At 48.2% G+C, this 10,809-nt stretch overlaps 1 protein-coding gene across 1 annotated transcript in view; it reads left to right on the forward strand.

Annotated features, from left to right (window-relative positions):
- Nucleotides 1–3,436, forward strand: part of R3hdml (R3H domain containing like) — a 17,871-nt gene extending 14,435 nt beyond the window's left edge. Inside the window, exons 5-7 of the mRNA XM_023714965.1 lie at nt 530–619; nt 2,524–2,718; nt 3,295–3,436. Coding sequence (XP_023570733.1) covers nt 530–619; nt 2,524–2,718; nt 3,295–3,436 — 427 coding nt within the window. The remainder of the gene's footprint in view (nt 1–529; nt 620–2,523; nt 2,719–3,294) is intronic.
- The last annotated feature ends 7,373 nt before the right edge of the window (nt 3,437–10,809 follow it).

Here is a 10,809-nt window from a genome sequence, read left to right on the forward strand (position 1 = left end):
TGTGTGTGTGTGTGTGTGTGTGTGTGTGTGTGTGTTACAAGGGATCCAACCCAGAGCTTCATGCATGCCAGGAAGATGAGGAAGAAGCTAGACTCCACACACAGCCCATTAATGGAGAAAAGATTTGGTGACTGCCAAGAGGCCCCTGGGATCAGCCAAAAGGTTATCTGAATAGCAACCTGAGTCAGAGATTTGAACATCTGCTGGGCATGGTGATGCACACCTGTAATCCTGACGTTTGGGGAAACTGTGGCCACAGGATCACAAGTTGGAGAGTGACACATGGTCTCAAAATAAAAAGTAGGGCAAGACTAGGGAGTATGGATTGGTGTGAAGGCCCTAAATTCAATCCTCAGTATTAGAAAAAAAAAATTCAGTGGTTTGAATCTCATCGGTGGCACTGGAAACAGAGAAGTGAACTGACTTTTCATGGGGAGGTTAGGCTTCAAGGGTACAATTGGTCAAAGGACAGAGTGCAGATGCCAGTGAACTGGCACCTTTGACGTGGGGGCCCAGCGGTCTGCTTCAGGCTCCTGGCTTTCTCTGTGAGGAAGGTGAACTCTTATCCTATTGAGGATGAGAGTGGCAAAGGTTCAAGAGAAAAAAGAGCTGAGATGAGGTAAAGACTAAGAGGTCAAGGAGCAGGGAAACGGAAGTAGCAGTTGTGGGCAGTTGGATGCTAGTGATCATGGGTTTATGATAGTCCCGGGGCATATGGAGTAAGCTATGGATACTGGGCATGGTGGCGCGAGCCTGTAATCCCAGCTCTTGGGAGGCTGTAAACGGGCAAATCACTTAGAGTCTGATCTGGTAGTGAGACCCTGAACACCCTGTAGACCCTTCCCTAAAATACAAAAAAAAAAAAAAAAACACTGAAAAAACAAACAAAAAAGTCCCAGAAGTTCGCTGATTGGCTGCCTGGGTGGAGACAAGAAGAAGGTCTGATTTTACTGTTTTTTTTTTTTTGGTTGAATTGTTTTTTAGGGAAGGTTTATTTTTTGTTTTTGGATCCGAGGACCGAACCCAGGGTTTCCAACTTGCTAGGCAAGCATTCTACCGCTGAGCCAAATCCCCAGCCTCCCAAAAGTATGAAATACTGAAATACTTCACTTCATCCCATGTTGGGGTTTTGTCAACAAAGGAACTGAACACAGGAACTGAAGAGAGGAACTAAAGAATGGGCTGGGGGCTTTAAACCGGACAGGAAGGAAAGGCAAGGCAGGAAGAGTGACAGGAGGGAGCACTAAGAGCAAAGGACAGGAAACAGCCTGTGCCTGGCCATTATAGGGACCGGAAGTGGTTGAACCAGAGCCCTGGAAAGAGAGGAAGCTGGACAGTAGCAGTTTTAGAGATGGAGCAAGGCAGGAGGCGGGATTATGTGATAAAGAAATGAAATAATTTTCCAGACCCCACACTAAGAAAATGGCAGAGGGAAAGACTAACTCCTCTGAGTTCCGAATTCCACAGCTCGCATTTGCGCTCTCTTGAATGTTACAAGGACCTTGATTTCAGAATCCCCAGCAGTGCAGTGAGGTTCATCCCTGGAATCGGGGAGGAATGGGCAGGCACTGAAAAGGCCAATGGCCAGTGTGTAACATGCAAGAAAGCAAGTGCAGGAGGTCTCCAGAGCCCGCGTGCAGTGTCAGTAGGGCAGCACGGAGGAGGGGAGGGGTCAGGTGCCCACGGCCTGGAGCCCGCCACTGTGCTAGCAGCTTCCTCCCAGCACCCACCAGTTTGTAAAAAATACCACTGTGTCGTGTGTGTGTGCGCGCGCGCGCATGCGCTCGCATGGTGCTGGAGATCCGCCTCAGGCATCTTGCATGCAAGCCAAGCACTCCACCACTGAGCTACATCCTCAGGCCCATCTCAATAATAATAACTTTGATGATCTAAGTAAGGCCCATCTCTCCCATTACTCTACATGTTCCAAGGGTGCCCGGATGATACCTGGTTTGTTTCTTTCAGTCACTAAAGTCTAGCTCAGAGCCTGGCATACAGAAGATTACAGTAAAGCTGTTAAGTGAGAGAAAGACCAGGTGCTGTAACTCTGGCTCCCCTCTGTGATCGCTGTGAGACCCCACGGAACCAATTCCCCTTTGTGCCTCAATTTTCTCCTCTCGAGGTTTAGTTTAAAGGTGGCACAGCCTATGGGCAGCGGCCAGCATCAGGAGGCGCTCAATACAGTAAACCCAGTTCTTCCCTCTTTTCTCCTCCGCCACGCCCTCAGCTTCCCCACTTTCCTGCATGGTGCCACACCCACACTTGGGAGCCATAAAGCCCCACCCAACTCGGACTCTCACCTCCCCCAGCCCCTCCTGCGAGGTTCCTTTCTTCAAACTGGGGGTCTAATGTCATTAACATCTAGCTCCAGGTGCCCCCAACCTCAGAAGGTAGGACTGGGGCCTGAGTGGACCTCGGATATAGCCAAGTCGCAGTTGCTGTGACAATAGCGACAGTCCCCAGCCGCAGGTTCCCTAAGTGACTGGTTACTCTTTAACGTATCCACCCACCTTGGGTGATTAGAAGAATCAATAAGATAACCGGGTGGTGGCAGCTGGCCTCGCTCACTGCCTTCCTGGTGGACTGGCTTCTGGTGGCGCCGCTGCTGCTGGCTGTGGGCTCCGGCTCCTCCATGCCCCCCGGTGACCCGCTGGGCTGCTCCCTTGGCCATGGTCAGCGTGAACGTGCCCCTCGGGGCCCCAGTCGAGGGTCCTTATGGTGAGTGTGGAAAGGGCCAGGGATAAGGGGACTGGGTAGGGTGGGTCGGGTTTTGAAGGACATAGGATACCCCCAGTGTGTTTCTGATGGACACCCACACTCTCCAAGGGCTCCTCTAGAAGGACAAGAAAGCGAGAGGCGACATTTGACCCCTTGGCTGCTACAAGGGCTTGGTTTGTTTAGTATAGGAAGTGCTGGAGGGGCTGCAGGAGCCCCAGGGCAGGGCCTTGATTCTTTGACCTGCAAAAAGACTTTCCTGGAAATGCAGCCCGGCAGTCTTTCCAAGATTCCACAGAAGGTGCGGCTCCAAATGCAGCAACTTCTTTGCTGCAGACAATCTGAGGCCTAGCAGAGCACGCCGGGGCCTAGGTCATCTAGTCGGGGCTTGGTCCAGCTGGGGTCGGATTGGAGCAGTGAAGCCCTGGGGAGAGCCAGCTTGGTCCCTCTGAACCTCCACTGGCTCTGGATGATCCAAGCAGAAGAGGCACAAAGTACTGCCCAGCATGAGGCACAGGAAACAGGATGGTCTCCCGCTGGGGGTGTCTGACAGGAAGGGCTGGGGTTCTGCCACTGCAGGAATCCCCACACTGGAAGTAGCCAACTGACCATCGTCAGTGGAGGGAAGACCGGGGAATCTGTGGAGGAACGATGTGTCACTGTTGGAGGAAAACGGGCTGATCTGTGTAGAGATGGGGAGGAACCTCCAGGCCCGCAGTAGGTGAAAACAGCAAGCCGAAAACTTGTGTACAGTTTCTGATAGCAAAACGGATATAGACGCTTGTAGGTACACACATTTGTATTTGCATAGAAAATTCTGTGGCGGGGCACAAAGAAACTGGTGACAGTTTGGCTTCTGAGAGGGAGGTCTAAGAGAATGCTTTTGGGTTTGGTTTTGTTTTTTCTTCTCTTTTCCTTCCTTTTTGTTTTGCCCTGGTTTTTTGGTACCAGAAATCAAACTAAGGCACTACCCTGTTGAGCTATATCCCCAGCTTTTTGGAGGGACACATTTTGAATTTTAAAAAAAGTGGAGTGCATTTTATAAACATACTTAGATCTCACATGTGTGCATATACACACACACACACACACACACACACACACACACACAGGGCTTGGCCTCTGGAATGCAGTAGATCCCAGTTCTGGTTGTGTTATACTAGTCAAATTACTTAACAGTTTTATGCCACCATTGCTTTGTCTAAAATGGAGACAAAATACTGGAATTGTCTCTTATGGTCATCCCAGAAAAAGGGTGTAAAACCCCTAACACCACCTGCGTCATAAGGACTCTAAATGTTACCATTTTTACCTGGGGATGGTTGGCCAATGAAGGATAGAAAAATCTGGGGCATTGGGTTTGCCCCCCGCCAACTGGGTTATGCAGTGGTACAGTGAAGATAACAGAAGCTAAAGAATGAAATGACCGGGGGACCTCCTATCCATCAGCCATGTGACCTTGGGCGAGTGGTTTCCCCTCTCTGAACCTATTTCCTCACCTGTAAAATAGAGCTAATTTCACAGTGAGAGGAAAATTGAGGAGATAACATAAGGGTCTAGATAGTCCTTAGTTTACAGTTGTAAAATTTGGTTGAACCTGTAGCCACAGAGAGACTCACTGGCTCCCAAAGGCAAAGGCAGTCAGCTCCCTGGGAAGGTAGCCCAGGTCATCAGCCTAGGCCAGGGGTGAGGAGAAGGCCCCATAGGGTCCCTCTCAAAGAGTGTATATATTTAACCATAACTCACCTGACAGTCTCTTGCTGTCTTCCAGGTCTGGCTACTCTGGAAGCTATCTGAATGTCCCCTGTCCCCTGGGCATGCTCATCACATAGATAGCATTTGATAGGCCGGTTGCTGGCTGGCTGGCTGACTAGCTGGATGTTTGGATGGATGGACAGACGAGTGCATGGACAGATGAATGCATGGATGGTTAGATGGATAGACGTTCTACACCTACTATCTCCTTTAATGTTCACAACAGCTATCTGAAATAAGATCGTTATCTCCAAGGATAGAAGAGAAAGTTGAGGCTCAGGATTATCGGAAAAAAAAAATCATCATCTGACCTGGGATCTGACCCAGCTGACTATTGTTGGCCCTCGGCTTGGCTACAGATATGGCAGAGTACGGAAAGAAAGGCTCCAGTGGCCAGGTTTGAGGCACCCATCTGTGGGAAAGAGCTCACCTTAGTCTCAGGACAGTGGGGCAGTCGCTGCGGCCTGAGTGTTTGTGTGTGATCGTGGCTCCATGACTCTGCTTTTCTCATAAAATACCACCGAATTAGCATCCTGGGCCTGCCTCTTCTTCCTTTTTCAAGCTTTGTGCCTTGAAAGTCTGTAGCTGTCTTTGAACCTCAGGGTTTCATCAGAGGTTCTGAGGGGGAGATAAGTAGCAAAACCCTCTGCTGGGGACACCAGTACCCATCCCCTGAGGTTACTCCAGAAGGACAGGTGTTAAGTAAGAGGCTCAAGCGGACCAGACCCTCTAAGACTCTGATCTCGTGTTACTGTGTGGCGACCCAGGGTAGACTCAACCTCCCCTGGACCCAGCTCCACTTTGCAGCTCTCCTTACTGCTCTGACCAGACAGTGTGGCTTCTCCTCACCAGAATCTAAACTCCCTGAGTGAGGTCAGGGACATGGGTGGTTTCTCTGGCCTTGCTGGTCTTAAAAAGATCACAGGGTGACCAGCGCAGAAGTCATCAGTGCATACTTGCTGGGCAAATGCTGCGGGGAAAGTCTTCATAAAGACACCTTCGACAACAGCCACCAGTGTGGCCGGGCGTCCTTCCTCTCTGCGTCTTCATGATGTCAACATCTGGGTCTTGCATCTGTCCCATCCTGGACCCAAGGTGGCCTTCTCATGTTGACATGTGAGTGTCTGAATCTGAATTGGGGGAGAGGAGAAGGAGGGTACAAATAAATAAACAGCAATTGATCTTTTTATAATCAGAAAGTAAATTTCCTATAGAAAGTTAAATGTCACATGGTTTCTTTCTTTCTTTCTCTCTTTTTTTGCGGAACCAGGGATTGAACTCAGGTCCTTGCACTTGCCAGGGAAATGCTTATTTCACTGAGCCATCTCCTCAGCCCACATGGTTTCTTTTGTAGGAGGAACCCAAAGTATAAATAAAGGGCAAAATAAAAGATAGGTGACAGGAAACAAGGAACAGACTGGAGACAAATGGGGAAGGGCAAGGGGGAAGGAAGGAAAGGAAGAGGAAGTACAAGGGATGAAGAAGCAGTATGGATGGATACCACTTCCCCATGATGAGTGGATTCATTACAGACCACAGACATATGCCAATGGCAATTTTTTGAAAAGTAGATTTCCCCCAGACACTTCCTAGCAGCAGTCCGCCCTGGATTAAGGGAAGCTAGATGTCAAGTGTCTTGGAGAAAGCCATGAGAGAGCCTAGGCCGAGCGGGACAAGTGATGTTTCTCCCTCAGGGTCTGGTGCACGGACGCTGTGGGAGTGGGTTTCTGAGTCTCAGCACTGCTGACATCAGGGGTAATTCTTTATCATGGAGGGGGTGCTGTGCTGCACACTGTAGGGGGTGAAGCAGCAGCTCTGGCCTGCCAGTAGCACCTCTCCACATCAGTGTCACCCAAAATGCCCAGAGAAGTCAGGTGTGCTGGCATGTACCTGTAGGCTAAAGGAGGTAGAAGGATCCCCGTGAGCTTGAAGCAAGCCTGGGCTACATTGTAAGTTCAAGGCCAGCCTGAACTATATAGTGAGTCCCTGTCTCCAAAAGCAATCTCCTCCCAAATATATATCTATCTATGTCTATGTATCTATATCATCTCCCCAGATAGCCAAGTGTTTCCCAGGACACTTATGACACCAGAGTGTTACACAGGAATACAGGAATCACTTAATTTCTGGGCACTGTCTGCTACAGTGGAATGTGCTGTGACTTGTGTGTTGTATTTGTTTGGGGACTGTCCTGAGCAACCAAGTGTGTAGTGGATTGTTAACTGGGGGGCAACTTGTAACACTCAGCTGAACTGAACTAGCATGGTGCTGGGTGTGGGAGGCCCGCTTGACGATCTTTGCCAGCAGCGAAAGAGGCAGAACTGGAGAAGCTGATGAGGGGCTGCTAGGGAAGCTGTTTGGAGAAGCAGTTGGAGGTGTTGGAAGCTCCTGGTTCTCTCTGTTATTCTGCTGGAGGACTTTATCAAGCTGGCTTTCCTGATGAATTTGTTGGAAAAAAAGCTTGGGACCGCATTGTCACTGAGAATGGCTACAGTTCATTTTGGGGGAGCTCTAGTCCTCTTCTTTTTTTTTTTTTTTAATTAATTAAATTTATTTATTTTTTTTGTGTGTGTGTGTGTGTGTGTGTGTGTGTGTGTGTGTGTGGCCAGCTCAGCCCACCAGGGCGCGGGGCTGGCTGGCATGTGGTGCTGGGGGATTGAACCGCGGTCGCTGTGGTTTTGCTTAGCTTAGCTTGCTCTAAGTAGGTGCTTTAGACCACTGAGCCATCTCACCAGCCCCTCTGGTCCTCTTCTTGAGCATCAATTCCTGTCTCTGGAGGAGAAGGATGGTACACTGCTCAACTTCAGGGAGAAGCTGGTATCATTGTTTTTCCTGATGGAAAATTGGCTTTCCTCATCACTGGAGGAGCTTGGGACATCACTGTTGCTGAGTATGGCTGTGGTACTCATGGGAGAAGCTCTGGTGCTTACCTTGAGCGTTGCCTCCTGGCTCCAGTGCAGATCCCGCAGCCTGCTAGCACAGATCCTTCATGTCGCTGGCATAGAATTCCTAGCTTCCACCACTGACTTTTTGGCCTTCCCTATGCAGATCTGTGAAGTGGACCGTGGGCTCTAGGCCTCCAGTTGGACTTGTAGGAGGCATTGTTATAGGCTCTAGGTTTTCAGCTGGACTCGTGCAGGATATAAGGATCCAGGCCCTGAGCTGGATTCTTTGGTCTTTAGTGTGTGGACAGGTTTCTTGCACTCCTGTATATGAGTCTTTGGGTGATTATAAAATAATCTTATACAATGTATCCTGTATTGTATTATTCCCCTTGCAAAAAACCCAAACCATGACAAAGTGGATAGGATTCTGTGATGTCCGTTCTGGGTGCTCTGATTCCCAGGTTTATTATTTTTCTACCATGGAACATTTATTTTGGTGCTTTGGTGATTTTCATCTTTACAAGCACTTCAAATGTCCTTGAGAGGAAGATTGATATTAATCTTAATCTTTTTGCTATGTTACAGGCTTTGTAGAGGGTCTGGCCTTTATAGCCTTTGATGAAGATTAATTGAATGGATGAATGAATGGGGACAGAGAAGAATGAATGAATTTGAATGAATGAATGAATGAATGAATGAATAGATGTGGGGTGGGTGAATAGGTAGGCGGATTGATAAATGAAGATGATAAATGGGTAAATAAATGGAAAGATGGACTATATGGCTAGATAGATGATTGGATAGGACAAATGGATGAATAAGTAACCGGGAAGATGAGTGGATAGAGAGATGAGTAGATGAGTTAATGAATAGACAGGTGGATAGGTAGGTATGGAGGAAGATGGATGAATGAATAGATAGATAGATAGATAGATAGATAGATAGATAGATAGATAGATAGGATGAATGTAGAGATATGTGGATGCATGTGATAAACGAATAAGTAGCTGGATAGAGGGGTTGAGGACAGGGGATGGGTGGGTGGATGGATGAGAAGGTGTGAAATAGCAGCACCTTCAAGGGTCCAGAACCATACAGTGAGGAAGTAAGCTATGGCCTGGCACTGGACAACCAGCTTCCACCAGGACAGGATCACAGTACCTCTGATTTTGTTTTTGTTTTGTTTCATTTGGTTTTTGTGGTACTAGGGATTGAACCCAGGACTTTCATTCTGAGGTATACTCCCTAAGTTGCTGGGATCAAACTTGTGATCCTCTTGCCTCAGCCTCCCAGACTTCTGGAGTTACAGACATGTATCACCTCTCTGAGACAGGGTCTCACTATGTAGTTCAGAGCCTCAAATTTATGGCAATCCTCCTGTTTCAACCTCCTAAGTGCTGGGATTACAGGCATGCAATAGTATGCCCAGCCAGAAAAACTTTCTTTCTTTCTTTCTTTCTTTCTTTCTTTCTTTCTTTCTTTCTTTCTTTCTTTCTTTCTTTCTTTCTTTCTTTTTCATATGGATTTTTTACAGGGTCCCACTACACAGTTTGGATTCAAAGTGATCCTCCTGTTTTCAGCCTTCCCAGCGCTGGGATTACAGGTGTGTGCCACTACGCGTGGTCTCAGTAGCTGGCTCAGCACACCCAGGTGCAAGGCTGGCGTGGCATGTGGTGCCAGGCATCAAACCCCAGACCCTGACTTTTCTAAATAGATGCTTAGTCTCCTGAGCTATCACGCCGTCCCAGGAAAATTTTCTTACTGGGCTTCTACTCCAGATGAATCAGAATCTTCTATGGTGATTTCCAAGCATTTTGCTATTCAATGTATTTTTAATAGATTATAATTTTTTTATTGAGTCCCATATGTGATCTTGAGCATCTGGGTTAGCTGAAATATAGAAACTAGTGCCTCACCATGTCCATTTAATAAAAGGAGGAGAAGCTCCCCACTATGCATCCTGTATTTATCCAGAAGCCTCCTGCACTCATTAAGTCATTATTTACATGTCCATTTTTTTCAGCAAATGTCCCCTGGGGGTTACAGTGTGCATGACATTTTGCTAGGCACCTGGGGAATATAGCAAAAGAAACCTTGGCCTCACATTATGAAGAATGTTCAGGCTGTTGGCCCCACAGACAAGCCAGCAGCAAGCAGTCAAAGACAGATTGCTTGGTATGAACAGACTGAGCTGTGGGAACACAAGGGGACCTAGGAGGAGGATGGGGCCGGGACCCTCCATCCCTCAGAGAGTGGATTGACAGCTAAGTCAGAAGCTGAAGGTCAGCCAGAAGGACAGTAAGGGCAAAGAGTTCATCTGGGCAGGATAAACCTGTGCAGAGGCCTGGGGCCTGGCCACATGCTGTGCTGACTTTAGCAACTCTTGACTGCAATTCATTCTATCCTTTACACTTTTTTCTTTTTGAGGCAAAGTCTTGCTATGTAGTCCAGACCCCCTTTCAACTCACTTTGTAGCCCGGGCTGGCCTCAGCCTTCCTAGCACTGGGATTACAGGTGTGCACCAGCATCCTGTATCTTGGGATTGTCCTGGCACTTGCATGATTGCTTTATCTTGGTCCTAAATCATGCTGAGAGGCTCAAGTATGAGCTCATGCTGCTCTCTCTGACTCACCTGCCTCTGGAAAGGTGTTTTCAACAAAGCCCCTCTACGTTGTGCGCTAGGAGCTGGCTGTTTCATGTGCTCTGTCTCTTTTAGTTCTGTTGATGAACTGCAAGGTAGGACATCTTATCCCAAGGGAACTGACACTTAGAGTTGCCATGTGAGTTTCATGCATCACTTAGCAAAAAAAAGTAATTAAAATGGAGTCCGACACCAACTTTTCATTCTTCCAGCTAAACTTGTCCCCTCTGGGCTGCCCGTGCGGGGCAGTGGCACACAGGGGCCCACGGTTCAGGCTCTGGAGTCTGTGTAGGCTCTGACTGCCTCCTGCTTGCCCTGAGACCTTGACCCAGTTTCTTCATCTTCTGTGCCTTAAGCTCCTCACCTCAAGTTGGGTAGGGGACAACACAGTGGATTGTGGTGAGGGTTTAATGCCCTTACTCTCTGGTGAGCAGAGGGTGTGGCACATACAGAAGGCCAGGGCCACGTGGGTCTGTATGAGTACAAGTTCGCAGTGCATGGTGGGGAGTTGGTGCACGTATGCAGCCACATCTGAGCTCCCCATCTCTTCGTCCTTGTCCCTGCTACATTCATTGTCAGTGGAAATGCAAACTAGCACAATTGCTATGAAATAAAAATGAAGATTCCTCAAAAAACAGAAATTCCATTCACCCCAGCTTTTCACCTTTTGGGTATCTTCTGGAAAGAGTGAAAGGTATTCTGTTACAGCGATACATGCATCCCCAAGTTTAGGGCAGCACAATTCAGAAAAGCTAGGGGGGCCTGCCCCTTAACTTAGTCCTTTGGGGCTGGGGAGATGGCTCAGTGGAATAA

This window comes from Octodon degus, unplaced genomic scaffold (assembly GCF_000260255.1).
Source record: "Octodon degus isolate 3935 unplaced genomic scaffold, OctDeg1.0 scaffold00037, whole genome shotgun sequence".
NCBI classification, from domain to species: domain Eukaryota; kingdom Metazoa; phylum Chordata; class Mammalia; order Rodentia; family Octodontidae; genus Octodon; species Octodon degus.